The sequence below is a fragment of the Arachis hypogaea genome, chromosome 1 (genome assembly GCF_003086295.3).
Source record: "Arachis hypogaea cultivar Tifrunner chromosome 1, arahy.Tifrunner.gnm2.J5K5, whole genome shotgun sequence".
NCBI classification, from domain to species: Eukaryota; Viridiplantae; Streptophyta; class Magnoliopsida; order Fabales; family Fabaceae; genus Arachis; species Arachis hypogaea.
Genome location: NC_092036.1, coordinates 103,319,019 through 103,337,480, shown reverse-complemented (window position 1 = coordinate 103,337,480; position 18,462 = coordinate 103,319,019). Strand labels below are relative to the sequence as shown.

General features: G+C 38.2%; 2 protein-coding genes across 2 annotated transcripts; one reads left to right on the top strand and one right to left on the bottom strand.

Annotated features, from left to right (window-relative positions):
- Positions 1 to 8,598: 8,598 nt before the first annotated feature.
- LOC112705604 (glucose-6-phosphate/phosphate translocator 1, chloroplastic) lies at positions 8,599 to 10,621 on the bottom strand. Its single transcript, XM_025756479.3, has 5 exons — positions 9,976 to 10,621; positions 9,671 to 9,896; positions 9,347 to 9,569; positions 9,025 to 9,238; positions 8,599 to 8,793 (listed from the first exon to the last, which is right to left on the bottom strand). The coding sequence occupies exons 1-5, from the start codon at positions 10,468 to 10,470 to the stop codon at positions 8,782 to 8,784; spliced, it is 1,170 nt and encodes a 389-aa protein (XP_025612264.1). The 5' UTR covers positions 10,471 to 10,621; the 3' UTR covers positions 8,599 to 8,781.
- Positions 10,622 to 12,000: 1,379 nt separating this feature from the next.
- LOC112763458 (putative receptor-like protein kinase At3g47110) lies at positions 12,001 to 14,567 on the top strand. The gene is made up of 2 exons (XM_025809145.2): positions 12,001 to 14,018; positions 14,134 to 14,567. The coding sequence occupies exons 1-2, from the start codon at positions 12,200 to 12,202 to the stop codon at positions 14,469 to 14,471; spliced, it is 2,157 nt and encodes a 718-aa protein (XP_025664930.2). The 5' UTR covers positions 12,001 to 12,199; the 3' UTR covers positions 14,472 to 14,567.
- The last annotated feature ends 3,895 nt before the right edge of the window (positions 14,568 to 18,462 follow it).

The following is an 18,462-nucleotide window of genomic DNA, read 5'->3' as shown; positions in this document are numbered from 1 at the left end:
AATTTAGTAGTATGTTATAAGCACTAGAGATTTTTATAAGTGATTTGGTTTGAATTGGTTTGGGAGACTCTGACTAGAAAACCGTAGTTAACGGCGGTTATGACGTTAACCTAGATGCATCTGGCTCAGACCTCAGCTAGCAGGGGCGTTGCTAGCCTAACGTGTAGGCCACACGTTGGATCTGTTATACCGTACGGGCACACTAGAGGAAAGGGCTACCCTTAGAGGTGGAGCCGCCCTAGGTGTGTAATATTTGATTTGATTTGACTTCTGGAATGAGAACTCCCATTTCAGTTCATCCGCTTAACCATTTATCCAATGTTTGTATAATTAATTAATATGAATTCCTCATCTCTGAAAAGAAATATAATTTTCAAGGTAAACTCTGTATTGTCTCGTGTGGGTTATAGATGTAATGTTTGCTCACTGAGTTGCAAAACTCACCCTATTATATTCCCATGTTTTTCAGATTCAGGAGTCATTCCAGGTTCCATTCCACCTGCCCCTCAGTAGATCTTAGTCATTTTGGTGAGCCCTTCTTCTTTCCAAGGGCTAAATAATTATGTAATGGAACCTTTGCTCAAAATCTAGACTATGTCAATGCTCCATATGTCACAGGCAGGATCCTCGTGTGGGTTATGTTATTTTGAATCTTGAACTGTTTAGGTAGTGATTATGATTTGGTTATGTAAGACTTATAGTTTTAACTATATACTCTAGTTATCAACTTGATATATATATATATGATGCGCATTTTGGATATATTTGGTTGTGGATATAATTTGGAGTATGTTGTTGTTGTTGTCTTGGAAATGGAGGTTTATTATTAATACAGGGAGTTAATATTTATGTTGGTAAAGTCCTAGAAACAGAGGAGATTCTGTCCGTTTTTCTGAGAATTTGATCGTTTGGCTTGCTGAGGGACTTGTCCCTTGAGCGCCAGTCATGGCTTGGTTCGGGTCATGACAAAGTGGTATCAGAGCTTTAGGTTTTCCTGTGTAATATGGAGCAAGTGTCCTTTAGTAAGATCACAATTGTGCAAATGGAAGCCGGCCCATTTTCATAAAGTGTGATGTTACTAGAGGCCTATAGGAAGTTGTCCTCAATCTTTTGGTCTCATAATTCTTTCTGTCTGTTCTATTGTCTTCAAACTCCATATATATATGTCATTGGTGATTCAATCGCTCTACTTACTCGATAGGTGGAAGATGCCACCTAAGAAAAGACGTGGTGGAACTGTTGGTGCTCCTGATACTGCTGAATCCAATAGGGCAATTTCTCCACCACTTGGAGCGCTTCGACAAAGGCCAAGGAGCCAAAGGATAGCTGATAGGCGCGAAGGAGAGATACCCCGCGAGAGAGTTCAAGAGAACCCCGTAGTAAGAGAGGCTCAACCGGACTTAGCAGCTGAATTGAGGGGAATGAATCAAACTCTTAATGCGGTGTTACAGGTTCTAACAAATCAAAATAGGGGTGAAGCGAGACTTCCTAATGCGCTAAATCCTCAGCCTCATAGGGTTCATCAATTGTTTGGGGATCAAGAGCCGCCAATTGAAAAGTATTTGAAGTTGAATTCGTCCACTTTCAATGGAGATTCATTGGATGAAGATCCACAACAATATCTAGAGGATGCAAAGAAAGCTATTCGAGCTCTCAAGTGCACCAAAGAATGGGCTGTTGAGTTAGTATCCTACAACTTGCGTGGTTCCGCAAGATATTGGTATGAGTCTCTTCTTGAGAGCAAAGAAGAAGTTGGACTTCCTCCTCCTTCTTGGGAAGAGTTTACTGAAGAGTTTCTTGCTCGATTCTATCCAGCTAACAAGCAAGCAGAAGATGCAATTGCCTTTGAAAGATTAAGGCAAGAGAATATGACAGTGACTGAGTATGCTAAGGAGTTTACTAGACTTTCTAAGAGTGCTCCGTATTTGGTGAATTCAGAAGAGATGAAAGTTCGTCGTTTCGTTCGTGGATTGGCAGAACCTATGTTCACTACTCTTATGCCTGAAGTCGGACGCATGTCTTTTAAGGATGTCCTAAACTCTGCCTATGGAATTGAAGCTGGGATAGCGGAGAGAAATGCTTTTAAGGATGTTGGTAAGAAGCCCAAGATGAAGGGACAATTTTCTGGTGGATTTAGTTTAGGAGGATTTCAGTCTCATCATGGTCAAACTAATCAGCAAGGTTATTCGGGGTATCGAGCTCGTCCTCAAGCATCTTTTGGTGGGGTTGCTTCTTCTGGATCTGCTCCCATGAGTGTTTCGAATCCCAGACCTTTTGTTAAGAGCACCTCTCAATCTAGTGCACAGGGTTCAAATCAGACAAGGCCAGCTCAGCCCTATTGTCTTCAGTGTGGAAGTTACCATTCCGGTATATGTTTCAAGGCTACTGGTGCATGTTTTGGTTGTGGTCAATCTGGTCATCTTAGGAGGGATTGTCCAAATCCTAGAGGAGGCCTTGCTCCAGGTATTGCACGTTCTACAACACCAATGCCATCATCTTCAGCTATGTCTCTTGGAAATTCTTCTGGTCCTAGTGGCAGAGGAGCAGGTGGCAGGGGTCAGACTTATAACAGAGGAGGGAGCCAAAGAGGAAGAGGTCAGGCACGTGTGTATGCCTTAACACGTCAAGATGCTCAAGCTTCTCATGCTGTGGTGGCAGGTACTTTACAAGTTTGTTCTTTAGATGCTCGAGTGTTATTTGATACGGGTTCTCATTATTTATATGTATCTCCACATCTTGCATCTCGTTTCGATAAACAACCTGAACTGTTATCCCACCCATTTCATGTTGGCACTCCGCTTGGAGTCTCCACGATGGTTTGAGTCGTATTTCGGTCTTGTGTTGTTAAAATTAATACCGTTGAAACCTTAGCTGATTTGATCCTTTTAGAACCAATGGAAGATATTGATGTCATCTTAGGCATGGATTGGTTAGCAGCTTGTCATGCTGATGTGGGCTGTTACTCCAAAACTGTGAAGTTTGACATACCGGGTATCTCACCTTTTGTTTTTAAGGGTGATGACTGTCCCACTTTAGCTAGCATCATCTCATCTATGAGTGCTATGCAATTGATGGATAAGGGAAACCAAGGATTTCTGGCAGTTGTTAGATATGTTGATGCCGAAGTGCCTAGTCTTGATCAGGTTCCTATTGTTAGAGAATTCCCTGACGTGTTCCCTGATGAGCTACCGGGGATGCCGCCTGACCGTGAAGTTGAGTTTTCTATAGAATTGGCTCCGGGAGTCCAACCTGTGTCCATTCCTCCCTATCGTATGGCTCCAACTGAGTTACGAGAGTTAAAAGTTCAATTGGGAGATATGCTAGAGAAAGGATTCATTCGTCCTAGCACTTCTCCGTGGGGAGCTCCTGTTCTATTCGTAAAGAAGAAGGATGGAACGATGCGACTATGTGTGGATTATCGTCAGCTCAATAAGATAACTGTTCGCAACAAGTATCCATTGCCAAGGATTGATGATTTGTTTGATCAACTTCAAGGAGCTACCTGTTTCTCAAAAATCGACCTGCGTTCAGGGTACCATCAATTGAAGATAAAAGAGGAAGACATTCCAAAAACTGCTTTTCGTACTCGCTATGGGCACTATGAGTTCTTAGTAATGTCCTTTGGTCTGACGAATGCGCCTGCAGCTTTCATGGACTTAATGAATCGAGTCTTCAAACCTTTCTTAGATCGCTTTGTTATCGTCTTCATCGATGATATCTTGGTGTATTCGAAAAGTGCTACGGAGCATGAGTATCATTTGAGGATTGTGTTACAAACCTTAAGGGATCACAAGCTCTATGCTAAGTTTTCTAAATGTGAGTTTTGGCTTGATCAAGTGACATTCTTGGGGCATGTGGTATCAAAAGATGGAATCATGGTGGATCCAAAGAAGGTTGAAGCCGTTCAAAAGTGGCCAAGGCCTACTACAGTGACAGAAATTCGTAGCTTTCTAGGGTTGGCCGGCTACTATCGGCGATTCATCAAGGACTTCTCGAGAATTTCTGCACCATTAACCAAGTTAACTCAGAAGAATGTAAAGTTTCAATGCTCAGAAGCTTGTGAGGAAAGTTTTCAGACACTTAAGGCTTGTCTAACCTCAGCACCAGTTCTTGTTTTACCTTCTGGGTCTGGGGGATTCTCAGTCTTTTGCGATGCATCTCGGATTGGACTTGGTTGTGTATTAATGCAGCATGGCCGCGTTATTGCCTATGCCTCGCGACAACTCAAGAAGCATGAGCAGAATTATCCAACTCATGACCTGGAGATGGCAGCGGTCGTCTTTGCTTTAAAGATTTGGAGACATTACCTTTATGGTGAGACCTGTGAGATTTATACGGATCACAAGAGTTTGAAGTATATATTCCAACAAAAGGATTTAAATTTAAGGCAACGGAGATGGATGGAGTTGCTAAAAGATTATGATTGTACCATTTTGTATCATCCTGGAAAGGCAAATGTTGTAGCAGATGCCCTCAGTAGGAAATCTATGGGTAGCTTGGCCCATATCACTCTTGGAAGGAGACCAATTGTTGAAGAAGTCCATCAATTGGAGGCCAGTGGAATTCAATTTGATCTTGGAGAATCAGGAGTTTTCTTAGCACATGTTCGAACCCAATCTTCCCTGATAGAACAGATCAAGGTTGCACAAAGTGATGATCCGAAACTAAGAAAGCTTATGGAAGATGTTCGCAATGGGAGGAACTCAGACTTTTCTCTTGATCAAGATGTTTTGCGTTGTGGTCAACGCTTATGTGTGCCAGATAACCCCGACTTGAAGAAAGCTATTTTGGAGGAGGCTCACAATTCTAAGTATACCGTTCATCCAGGCTCCAATAAGATGTATCAAGATTTGAAACAATTGTTTTGGTGGGAAGGCATGAAGAAAGACATAGGAGTTTTTGTTTCTCATTGCTTAACTTGCCAACAAGTTAAAGCTGAACATCAAAGACCTGCTGGGTTATTACAACAGATTGAGATACCTGAATGGAAGTGGGAAAGGATTACAATGGATTTTGTAACAGGTTTACCTCGTAGTTTTAAAGGTTTTGATTCAATTTGGGTAATTGTGGATAGAATGACGAAGTCAGCTCACTTTCTTCCGGTGAAAACAACTTTCAGTGCAGCTCGGTATGCTCAACTTTATGTTGATGAGATAGTTAAGCTACATGGAATTCCAGTGTCCATTATTTCAGATCGCGGGCCCCAGTTCACCTCTCATTTTTGGAAATCTTTTCAAAAAGCGTTAGGAACCCGTCTAGATCTTAGCACAGCTTTTCACCCTCAAACCGATGGGCAATCAGAGAGGACGATCCAGATATTGGAAGACATGTTAAGGTGTTGTGTTCTAGATTTTGGTGGGAATTGGGACAGCTATCTACCTTTGATCGAGTTCTCTTATAATAATAGTTATCAAGCCAGCATTCAAATGGCACCATTTGAGGCTCTTTATGGGAGAAGATGCAGGTCACCTATTGGGTGGTTTGAGGTTGGTGAGGTTAAGCTTTTAGGGCCAAATTTGGTACAAGATGCGGTTGAGAAGGTTCGCATAATAAGAGAACGTTTATTAGCAGCTCAGAGTAGGCAGAAGGCTTATGTTGATAACAGAAGGCGTAACTTAGAGTTTTCAGTGGGTGATCAGGTATTTCTGAGAGTGTCGCCTATGAAGGGAGTGATGAGGTTTGGGAAAAGAGGCAAGCTTAGTCCTCGATACATTGGTCCATTTGAGATACTGGACAGAATAGGTGCAGTTGCTTACCGCTTGGCATTGCCGCCTGAGTTGTCTATGATTCATCCGGTCTTTCATGTATCAATGTTGCGCAAATACCTTCCCGACCCATCTCATGTGCTTGCACCACAAGCCATAGAGCTACAAGAGGATTTATCATTTGAAGAGGAACCATTGGCTATAGTTGATCGCCAAGTAAAAAAACTACGTTCTAAAGGGATAGCATCTGTGAAAGTTGTTTGGAAGAATCATTCGGTAGAAGAAGCAACTTGGGAAGTGGAGGATACCATGCGCGACAAATATCCATATTTATTTAAGTCTGAAGGTAATAATTACATCTATCGTAGTATATAAGTTCAAAATTCGGGGACCGAATTTTTTTAAGGGGGAGAGAATGTTATACCCACGAAAAAAAAAAAAGGAAACAGAAGTGCATAGTCACGTGGGTGGCACATGTCCCCACTTAAACCCCTTCCCCCCTCATTCTCTCGAGCCTTCCCTGATCCCCCCCTCTCTCTTTTATTTTCATTTCCTTCATACAAATCAAAACCAAACCCTCTCTTTTCCTTCATCTCCTCTTCCATTTCATCTTTTTCATTTCAAAATCTTCATCCAACCACAACACACCAGATTTCATTTTACCCTTTTATTTTATCTCTATTTTAATATATCATCTATATTCAAAGTAAATTTTTATTTTTCACAACCCCAAATCAAGAAGCTCATACTAATGAGTGAAGGAAGCATTCAAATTTGAGTTCCAATTATTATTGAGGCTTCAAGGTAACTTTTTGACTCAATAATTAGCCATATTCCCAATTTTTGTCATCTATATATTTATGGGTATGTATAAATCCGAATTAGGGTTATTAGGGTTAGAAAATTTGGGGCTTTTGTCAAGGTGAGTAAGATTATGTTAATTGACAATATTAGTAGCTCACAAATATCATTATTGTCATATTTCTAGAGTTGTAGAATTATTGGACATCATTTGGTAGCTCGTTGACGCGCTCAGAGTTGCTTCCGGTTCTTTTGAATCAAGTTGTGAGTGGATATTATATCTATAATTGTTTTTAAATATATTATTATCAATATCTATGTTGAATCATTAATTTTGGAGTTTGAAAATATTTTATTATTGTGATTTCTGAATTTTTGAAAATAAATATTGATTTGTGAAACTTACAATTTTATAAAAATACACACGAGATGATATTTATATATTTTGTAAAGTATAAATGTTTTCTTATTTGACCTTATTTAAATTTTAATTAAATTTTAGTATGCAATCCTATATATATTGATTTGTTATGGAATTTAGTAGTATGTTATAAGCACTAGAGATTTTTATAAGTGATTTGGTTTGAATTGGTTTGGGAGACTCTGACTAGAAAACCGTAGTTAACGGCGGTTATGACGTTAACCTAGATGCATCTGGCTCAGACCTCAGCTAGCAGGGGCGTTGCTAGCCTAACGTGTAGGCCACACGTTGGATCTGTTATACCGTACGGGCACACTAGAGGAAAGGGCTACCCTTAGAGGTGGAGCCGCCCTAGGTGTGTAATATTTGATTTGATTTGACTTCTGGAATGAGAACTCCCATTTCAGTTCATCCGCTTAACCATTTATCCAATGTTTGTATAATTAATTAATATGAATTCCTCATCTCTGAAAAGAAATATAATTTTCAAGGTAAACTCTGTATTGTCTCGTGTGGGTTATAGATGTAATGTTTGCTCACTGAGTTGCAAAACTCACCCTATTATATTCCCATGTTTTTCAGATTCAGGAGTCATTCCAGGTTCCATTCCACCTGCCCCTCAGTAGATCTTAGTCATTTTGGTGAGCCCTTCTTCTTTACAAGGGCTAAATAATTATGTAATGGAACCTTTGCTCAAAATCTAGACTATGTCAATGCTCCATATGTCACAGGCAGGATCCTCGTGTGGGTTATGTTATTTTGAATCTTGAACTGTTTAGGTAGTGATTATGATTTGGTTATGTAAGACTTATAGTTTTAACTATATACTCTAGTTATCAACTTGATATATATATATATATGATGCGCATTTTGGATATATTTGGTTGTGGATATAATTTGGAGTATGTTGTTGTTGTTGTCTTGGAAATGGAGGTTTATTATTAATACAGGGAGTTAATATTTATGTTGGTAAAGTCCTAGAAACAGAGGAGATTCTGTCCGTTTTTCTGAGAATTTGATCGTTTGGCTTGCTGAGGGACTTGTCCCTTGAGCGCCAGTCATGGCTTGGTTCGGGTCATGACATGTATGATCCTAAAATGTGTAGTGGTAATGATGAGTGGACACTATTTGCCTGGGAATTATGGTTATGATGTGAATTAAACTAATACCAATACTAATATTAATAATGATGTATTTACGTATATGTATAATTTAATTTATTTTTAATGTGTATTTATATTTTAATATATACTTTTTACTGATAATTAATTTTGGTGACTACTTTTAATATATACATAACATAATTGTAATTAGAGTTAGGCTAGCCTAAATCATGAGGCTGGGGACTAATCAGGTAATCACAGCCTCATATTGGTTAGGGTATATACGACAAGGTGACAAGTCCCCCCATACCCTATAATTATGACAAGCAACATTGTGTTTGGGAGGTACTATATTCCTGCCAGCAAATTTCATGAATGATTGAATATACACACAGCAAGCAAACTTTTTATACAGGCACAACTGCAATAATTAGCTTATTAGACCTACTCACAAATAGTTAGTGAGATCTAATCCAACAAATCCTCTTCTTTTTTGGTAAGTGTAACTAATTTTGGGCTATAGAAATCCTAATTAGTGTACTCACATTCCAGAGTTCGTTCTTAGTCCTTATTGAATCAGGTAAATTCTTCTCAACCTTGGATTACACGAAAGAAACGAAAATTTCGTCTACAATGACAAAGATCAAAACATGATTAGTAACATCAACTGTTCTCACTAACACTGACAGGCTCATAGTTCTAGCTCCATCCCTGAATAAGCATTCACTTAACTTAGCATCTGAATTAGGCCTCACTGTTTTGCCTGTTCAAAGAAATAACATAAAAGCTCTCAGTTGTTGTGTTACATTTAAGCCATTCCATTTTATCCATTTTACTTGGCCAGCATAGATAAAATTGATAGTGACTATATATGGTTTCCTGTGTTGTGCAATACGAAAAATTTCTCAATCATGGGTTTGATTTCAATGTGTCTCTGAATATTCAAGTAGTACATAGCAAAGGCAAACTAAAAATAGAGGAAATAAGAATGCACCTGTGAATAAAGGAAGGTGCCAAGAATTGCAATGGCAGCACCAAGTGCATTGGTGGGATGAATTGGCGTGTGGAAGATAAGAATGGAAGAGACAATTACTGAAATTCTCTTCATTGTGTTCCCTATGCTAAATGTCAAGGGAGATATTTGATCAAGAGACATGTAAGAGACTTGATTATACAAGTGGTAGAACACACTCTGAGCAACTACCCACCTGAAAAAAGTTACAGCCCAAATGTAATGTCCTCAAGTATTTTTGACAAAGAAAATTGATCAGTTTAATGTTTGATAGTATAAGAAAAGAGGATTGATTAGTGATTACCAAACAAAATTTGGACCAATCTGAGAGAGGGCAGTTTGCCAGCCAACAGCCCACATCTTAGGACCCTCCACAAGAATGGCAAAAGGTGTGAGAATCAATAGAGACAATATGGAAAGGCAAGCATAATAGTTCATTCCACTAACGGACATGCCCTTCATTCCTTTCTTTGAGAATATGTTCCTAAACACAAATGCCAAATTTGATATCATAGCCCCCATAAACCCTGCAAAACACAATCAACCAAAAGAGAGTTCTACTTCTACTTAGACTACTACTTGATCTTGATGAGAATTTAATCAACCTTGCTATAAGTAATGGCCTTACCGATCATATTAAAATTGAGTTCGGTCACAGCAGCAAGAGCACAACCTCCAATAATTGGCACCAGTGATAAGTAAACCGGTATAGGGAACGATTCGCCGAGCAAGAACCTCGATACTAGGACGCTGAAAGCCGGTTCTCCACTCTTGATGATGTGAGTAAATGACACTGCAACTTTAGACATACTCACAGTAGCTGCAACATGTCCAATGGTGTGTGCTACTGCAACCTGCAGACACAGACACAGAATTAGTAACAAAGCCATAGAAGGGAAACAAAAAGTGGATTATAAACTAAAATTTTCTTACAGGGAACAAGGCCTTCCAGAAATCCATGTTAACTTTAGGGACATGAGCGAGCCTTGTGGCCCAGGAGATGAACATGATAAGAGAGCCGGCGGCGAGGGACAGAGTGGAAGTGAGCCAAGGGTAAGGAAAAGCATTGAGAACCTTCTTGTTGTATATGTTGAAGACAACGTTCAGTGCCCACCATGTAGCAAAATACAAACCAATCTTGAGCTTCTGAGCCGCCTCTGATGTCCCTGCTGCTTGTGGTTGTGACTTATCTGCCTCATAGGCATGACACTCTGCAACCTTCCTTCTAGGTTTAGTTGAGAATGTGAGGTTCTGAGTGCATGGAATAATGTAAAGTGGTTTATGGGAAGAGAGAGAGGGTAGTGCAGTGCTTTGTTGAAGATTTTGAATAGAGGGTGGTAGCCTTGGAACAGGAACACGCTTTCTGCAGGAGAATGCAGCAGAGCCGGCGAGGAGTGAGGGTGCTGTGTACTTTAGGGATGATATCATGGTGGTTTCTGATGGTGTAAAACAAAGAAGATGATGAGTTTGTACATGTTCATATAATCAATAAAGGGTATTTGTATTTGTATATTTGATGAAACCAATGTGATGTGGATTCTTGTGTCTTACGCATTGATTACTGCGAGGAAGCCAAATCAGCAACAGTTGACAAGTTTGTTACTAAAGATACTTTGGAAGGTGACAAGATCGAAGAGGAAGAGATTTGAATGGAATATGGAGACGGATCTTCCTAGGAAACGGATTTAGAATAATCAAGTTTGATTTTATTCTAAATTAATCAAAACTCGTGATGTCTTTTTAAGTGTAAGTTGGGCCAACGAATTAAAGTAGTCTTAGATGGTTAAGCACTGTTGTTAATCACGATTTTAATTCTCCTGGTAATTGGCTGATGCTGCGAACTCAGGTTCAGCTGCCACTTGGAGTACAAAGGAAGATCGACGAACAATGGAAAGGAATCTCTTCTCTCTCTCTCCACACACATATATATACAACGCAAAATGTTGCATTGAAGCAGAAGATAAGGTGCAATGAAAATGAAGTCCCTCTTATATCCGACCCTGTTGTCATTGCTGCATTGGCACGTGGCGGTGGTATCAGCTACAAGGCTGAACATGGCTAGCGATGAATCGGCCTTGGTTGCCATGAGGGAGCATTTTAACTCCTTGGATCCCAACAATGTGCTCGCAAGCAACTGGTCTAGCACTACCTCTGTTTGCAACTGGATTGGCGTCACATGCGGCTCTTCCCACCGCAGAGTAACCGCCTTGAATCTCTCATACATGGCTCTTGATGCCACCATCCCTCCGCATCTTGGAAACCTGTCATTTCTTTCTTGCCTGCGTCTTCCCAACAATAGCTTCCATGGTACTCTACCTGCTGAACTTGCTGGATTACGTAGACTGAGCATCATCAACCTCAGATTCAACAAATTCACAGGAAGCATCCCGTCCTGGTTTGAAACTCTACCCAAACTAGAATACCTGCTACTGAGAGGGAACAGTTTCTCTGGCACAGTCCCACACTTTCTGTTCAACATGACTTCCCTGCAATATCTTGTACTTTCTGATAACCAGTTTTGGGGTCCCTTACCTTCCAACATTTTCTTGTCTCCTTCTTTGTAATATGTGTTTCTTACTCACAACCAAATTTCAGGAGCTATCCCTTCAGCTATCATCAACAGTTCGTTACTGCAGGTTATTGAACTCAACTACAATAACCTATCCGGACAACTGCCGGAGCGCATCTTCCACCATCTTCCAAACTTGAAAGGGCTTTACGTGACTAGTAATTCCTTATCCGGTGAACTTCCACGCAGTTTGTTCGATTGCAAGCAACTGCAATATTTATCCTTATCCTACAACACCTTCGGTGGAAACATACCATCTGCCATCGGGAATTTGACAAGCCTCAAAGAGATCTATCTTGGCTATAACAATTTCAGAGGTATCGTATGTTATGCCAATATGACTCTGCGAATTGAGTTTGATTAACGTTATCATTGTTTATACAATTTAACGTATCACATTGTTCGAATGTTGTGGCAGGTGCAATACCATATGAGTTTGGTAATCTACGTAGTTTAGAGATTCTGAGTCTTCCTTTCGCCAATGTGAGTGGCTACATTCCGCCATCAATCTATAATATTTCTACCCTACAGGTAATTAGTATTACTGGAAATCATTTATCAGGCAGCCTGCCAGCAAGCCTAGGCTCCATGCTTCCAAAACTTGTTGGGCTGTACATGGGGATTAATTATCTCAGTGGAAGAATCCCAAGCTCCTTATGCAATGCCACTATGCTTAATACCATAGATTTGGCTTACAATTCATTTTCTGGATACATTCCAGACATTTTTGGCAGCTTAAGAAGTCTCCAGCTGCTCAATCTTGGTAAAAATAATTTGACAAGTGATTCATCCGATTCAGAGCTAAGCATTATAAATTCTTTGACAAATTGTAGATTTCTCAAAGAGTTGACATTTTCTCGAAATCCATTGGATTCCATTCTTCCAATATCGGTAGGAAACCTTTCTACTTCTCTGGTTGACTTGAATCTTCGGGGTTGTTCAATGAGAGGCACCATTCCAGCAAGTATTGGCAACTTGAGCAGCTTGATAAAACTTGACCTTGGTACTAATAATTTTGTTGGAACCTTTCCTACTAGCATAGGGAAATTAATAAAGCTACAAGGCTTCTATTTACATGACAACCAATTGGAAGGATTTGTTCCGAATCAATTGTGTCAATTAACGAGCTTGGATTCATTTGCCGTTAAAAGCAACAAGTTCTCTGGCCCTATACCTTCTTGCTTAGGGAATCTTACCTCATTGAGATGGCTTTGGCTTTCTTCAAATGAATTCAACTCAATACCTTCCACCTTGTGGGAGCTGTCCAATTTATTGCATTTAGACTTATCTTCCAATAATTTAAGTGGATATCTCCCATTAGAGAGTGGAAATCTAAAAGCCATAAGTTGGATGTATTTATCAGGAAATCAATTTTCAGGTAGCATCCCAAGAAGCCTCAGCAATCTTATGAATTTGGCTCTTCTTACCTTAGCAAGAAACAAATTTGAAGGGCCCATCCCAGAATCATTTGGTCGTATGGTAAGTTTGGAACTCCTTGATTTATCAGAAAATAACTTGTTTGGTGTCATTCCCAAAACATTGGAGGCACTTATATATCTGAAATATTTCAATATTTCTCACAATAAGTTAAAAGGAAAAATCCCTGATGGGGGACCTTTTGCAAACTTCTCAGCTCAGTCGTTCATGGGGAATAAAGGGTTATGTGGTGCTCCACGTTTCCATTTTTCGGAATGTAAAATTGAAAAATCCCGAAAATGGAATGCACATATTGTGTTGACATATATTTTACCTGCAGCAATAGTTACCACCCTTCTTGTGGCATTCCTTTGCATCCTAAAATTCCGGAAGCACAAGGTGGTCAACAATTCAGAGGTGAATCAATCAGAAGCAAGATGGAGAAGAATATCATACTATGAAATTCAGCAAGCAATAGATAGGTTCAATGATGGCAACTTGCTTGGTGTAGGGAGTTTTGGAAGAGTGTATAAAGGAGTACTCTCAGATGGGACGAATGTTGCAGTAAAAGTGTATAATCTGGGGCTAGAAGGAGCATTTAGGAGTTTTGATGCTGAATGTGAGATATTGCGCAGTGTCCGCCATCGAAACTTAACCAAAATCATTAGCAGCTGCAGCAACATGGACTTCAAGGCATTGATCCTAAGCCTCATGCCTAATGGGAGTTTAGAGAGGTGGCTACACTCGGAACACCATGGCTTGAGTATGATCCAGAGGCTAAACATAATGATAGATGTTGCAGAAGCAATGGATTACCTGCATAATGGTGGTTCTGTACCAATTATAGACTGTGATTTGAAACCCAGCAACATATTACTAGATGAAGACATGGTTGCCCATGTGGCTGATTTTGGCATTGCAAAATTGCTGAGTGGGGATGACTCCATCACTCAAACCATGAATCTAGCCACAATAGGCTATATGGCCCCTGGTGAGTTTCTTATTTAATCTTGTGCTTTATGTAATAAACCTTGATAGCAATCAGCTATGAATCTAATAAAATTTGTTTTGTTTTCCACTTTGTTGTTTTTCTTCTTATTTTGCAGAATATGGACTTGAGGGAAGAGTGTCTAGGCAAGGTGATGTGTATAGCTATGGAATTTTACTTATGGAGACCTTCACACAGAAAAAACCCACTGATGAAATGTTTGTGGGAGAGTTTAGCATCAAAGAGTGGGTGAAAATGTCGTGCCCTGATTCACTACTTGATATCATTGATGCAAAATTATTGGTGGAAGAAGGAGAAACAGATACTAAACAGGACTGCTTGTTGTCTATAATGACTTTAGCTCTGAATTGCTCAGCTGAGTCTCCGGTTGAAAGGACAAGAATGAAAGACGCTATGAATGCTCTTAAGAAGATTAAAAGATTACTCTTGAACTAAAATATATGCTTAAGTGTTAGGCTCAATTTACATATTTAGAATCATTTTTAAAAGTTCTAGTAACCCCTTTTGATTAAGATGTAACTTCTCATTCTAACAAAATTACGTCAAATATGCATTGCGAATTGGGATCGTGTTTCACCCGTACATACGCTAGTATTTTTTCAAGGAAAAAAAAAGGCCTAGGCTAGAGATTTATTTCATATATATATATATATATATATATATATATATATATATATATATATATATATATATGGAAAAGTATATAGACAAAAGGTTACTAGTCAAAAACTAAACAAAACCACATTAATTTATATTAATAATTAATTTAAAAATTTTTAAATTCAAAATTAAAAAAATTTAAAATTAATTAAGTAAACGTAATTAAAATCTATAAAAACCTTTCTCTTCTTTCTCACATTAACCTACCCACATCTAACAATCACACACACAAACCTCTCTCTCTCACCAATGCTGCTGGAGGTGCCACCGCGTCCAGGCCTGATCTCATCTTCTCCCATGAATCCTCCTGATCTCATCTTCTCCCATGAATCCTCCTGATCTCATCTGGCTCTCCCATGAATTCTCGTTGAGATGCCTTAACCTTTTCGGCGAAAGTGTCCCAGTCCATCTGATGCCGCTCCATGAACAGAGTGCTAAGCCTCTTGGCATTTGGTCTGATAGTTCTTTTGTGACCCATATACCTCCTTCGACCGGCAAGAATCTTGGCCATGTTGCCATTGTTGTTAGTGACAAATACATTGCTTTCATCGCACACAATGTAGTCAATAGCAGTAAGGCGGGTTTTTTTTCTTTTTAAAAATGAAATAAGACTTTGTTGATGTTGAATAAAACAAAGGATACAAAATTAAACAATTTTATTTTCTGCAAACTATACGATTATAGAATTATAAAAAAACATTTATTTAATATGAAAAAAAACATCCTAATACTTAACAAAAGAAACATCCAATTATATTTTAACAAAAATAATTAAATATTTATAAAATTAAAAAAATATAAAATTTTTAAAAAAATAGAGACATTCACATTTGCAATACAAAAAATTTTGAAAAATATATAAAATAACATCCATTTAGTATGAAAAAGAAACATTCTGATACTTAGCAGAAGAAACATCCATATATATTAATTCGTAAAGATTTTAAATTCACCCAAAGATATTTGACTGGTTTTTGGCTAATACCCTTTTGGTTCCCTACTATTATTCTATATGTATATATACGTTTTAAGTAAAGATAAAAAATGATTTGTTTTTTTTTCATATTGGACTTCCATACACGATTTGCTAAAATATGGTGGCTTTTGTTAAATTTCCTTAATATTGGAGCCGTTATGCTAAAAGAAGAACCGTAGAAGGTATTAAATGAATTATCAGCCAAGCACATTTTGTTTCGGTACATAACTTTTTTTTTTATTTTTTTGAGTAGTTGAGAGTTAATAGTTAGTAAATAAATATTTTTGAATTTAATTGATAATATTTTTATAAATAGAATAATTTTTGTATTATGTAAAAATAATAATTTTAATATATATTTTTTATTTTTTTAATCCTATTTTTATTTTTTTTGTTATGGTATCAAAACACTTAAAACTTTATTAATATCCAATTATCCAATAATAGTAAAAAAAAATTTTGAAATAAAGAAACTCAACATAATAAGGTGGATCAACAGAATAGAAACTAAGAAAACTTAACTACAAATATAACAATTTAGCACATGGTCATTTCTGGCATTGCATCAACAACTGTTAGGATCAACTCTAATCCACTCTTTATAATTCATAAGCGACCTATTGATAACTTCCGTTAGTCCTACTTCTTAACTTCTAAAAATGTTATTATTCCTTTTCATCCATATATGCCAAAACCCAATAACAAAGCTCCCGTAATGGATGACAATACTTTAAATCCTTCTCAAAATTCAAACCGTCTTTACTATATACATCTTGATGAGTTTGGAAAACTCTAAATTAATTTGATGATGATCAAATATTATTAAAATAATTAATTACAAAATTATTAATTTAATCTTCAAGTTATATTTGCTGATTAATAATTTTGTTGTTTTGCAGGTTATGTATATTGGGTATAAAAGAAAACTAAAGCCCAAATAGTGCTAAAAATACATTCAGCCTTGTCCAATATGTTATATAATATGTAGCTGAGTTGTTATGCTTGTTGGGTCAAGAAATCCAATTTTAAAACCCAACAAAGGGACTGGTCTGAAATCAAAAGAAAATGGGGCACAATATATTTCTAGATCCATTTAACTTGATGAAACCCATTCCTTTAAAAATAATGCTGCATGCTCCAACAGATTCCACCCCTTTATTTGGTGGAATTCAAATTTTATCAAAGAGAGTTAATGCGGATATTGGAACCATGAAAGAGAAAGAGAAATTGATTTGATAGCATCATTAGTGCTGCACGCTACCTAAAGGAAAAAAGGAGAAGTGAATTAATTCATTTTAATTATTCAAATTCATTGAAAGCTTTCCTTTTACTCTCTCTTCTCTCTCTTCTTTCTTCAAGCTTTCGGTCACTTCACAAAAGAAAAATGGAAGCAAATGCAATTTATCAGAAGCTAAAAGAATAAGTTAGAAGCAAGCATGAAGCCATTATGATGATGGCAGTAAGAAAAAGAAAATCTGAGGTATGGAGTGGCTAAGATCTTTGCCATAAAAGGTAAGATGTGGAAAGTGATCTCAAGCCTTCCATAACCAAAAATGGATGAAGAAGATCTTGGTCAGCAAGGAGAAGATCCTTGGAGGTATGGCTTGTTTCTGACTTTGCTCAACCACCACAGAATGTAGCTACAGTAGCTACGTGATGGAGAAGGCAGAAGTTAGGACAGATGAAGCTGTCATCATCATAACTCATCAAGGGCTAGGAATCTATCTTGGAGTGCAAGGCAAGATGGAAGGCTCGAATTGATGAAGATTGCTGACCAAGGAAGACCCAGAGGTAATTGTATGTTGGTTATTGCATTCGGTTATCTCTTCTCTCTCTCTGGCCGAACCAGTTTGCATGAAGAAGAAGAAGTTTGGCTTGGTTCAACACTTCAACCGTGGAGGCTTTCCCTTCTATAAACAAGGGAGAACATCCAGGGCTTGAACTAAGGAGCAAGGAGTGAGAATGCAAGGCACAGTGTTCACATAGCTACCTAAGCTAACAGAAGTTCTTCTCCTTCAATGTATTCTATTTTGTATTTTTCTGTTTAATTTTGTCTGTCTTGAGTCTCATGAAAAAAGGCAAACAGTGAGGTTTGTATGAAAAAGCCATAGAGCAGAAAAAGGCAGAGAGTACAAAATTAAAAGAAAAAGCCATAGATGTCCTTAGAGATCCTTTGTACATCTGTGTTGTGTATCATGATTCTGTGGGAATCTCCTTGTAAGTTGGGTTAGCACTTTACAGTTGAAAGCTTGACAGTGACCAAGTCAAGTTCAGGATTGGGTTTAGATTCTGGACTTGTCCCGGATAGGAAGGGTAGTTGCTAGGAAAATTAGTGTATGTAATCAAAGATGATTATAGTGAAATTCTATTATTGTTGTGGTGGAGACTGGATGTAGGCTGCATTGCACTTAGCAGCTGAACCAGGATATATCTTGGTGTAATTCTCTCTCTTCTACTCCATTTCTGTTTCTGTTGCACAGGAGATAAAATTGAAAAATATCTCGTGCCGGGTTACGAGATAAAAAGAAAAAGTCTCGTGGCTGGGTACGAGACAAAAATAAAAAAGTCTCCAGAAGTTGTTTTAAAGACCAGCAAGTGTTATTAAGTGAAAAAGGGACTAAGATTCAACCCTCCTTTCTCTTAGCGACTGTAAAACCATCAATTGGTATCAGAGCTTGGTCTCAAAGAGATCAAGCTTTGCAGCTTGGAGAAAAGATCCAGATGGCAGAAAACAGTGGCTCTAATCTGGTGTCCTACAACCTGACAGAAGGACAGTCAAGCAACAGACCT

Coding starts and splice junctions, on each gene's coding strand:
- LOC112705604 (XM_025756479.3), bottom strand. CDS start 10,470: ATGATATCATCCCTAAAGTACACAGCACCCTCACTCCTCGCCGGCTCT. Junction 9,897..9,975: donor TCTGGAAGGCCTTGTTCCCT/GTAAGAAAATTT, acceptor CTGTGTCTGCAG/GTTGCAGTAGCACACACCAT. Junction 9,239..9,346: donor ATTGGTCCAAATTTTGTTTG/GTAATCACTAAT, acceptor AACTTTTTTCAG/GTGGGTAGTTGCTCAGAGTG.
- LOC112763458 (XM_025809145.2), top strand. CDS start 12,200: ATGCTTCCAAAACTTGTTGGGCTGTACATGGGGATTAATTATCTCAGT. Junction 14,019..14,133: donor AATAGGCTATATGGCCCCTG/GTGAGTTTCTTA, acceptor CTTATTTTGCAG/AATATGGACTTGAGGGAAGA.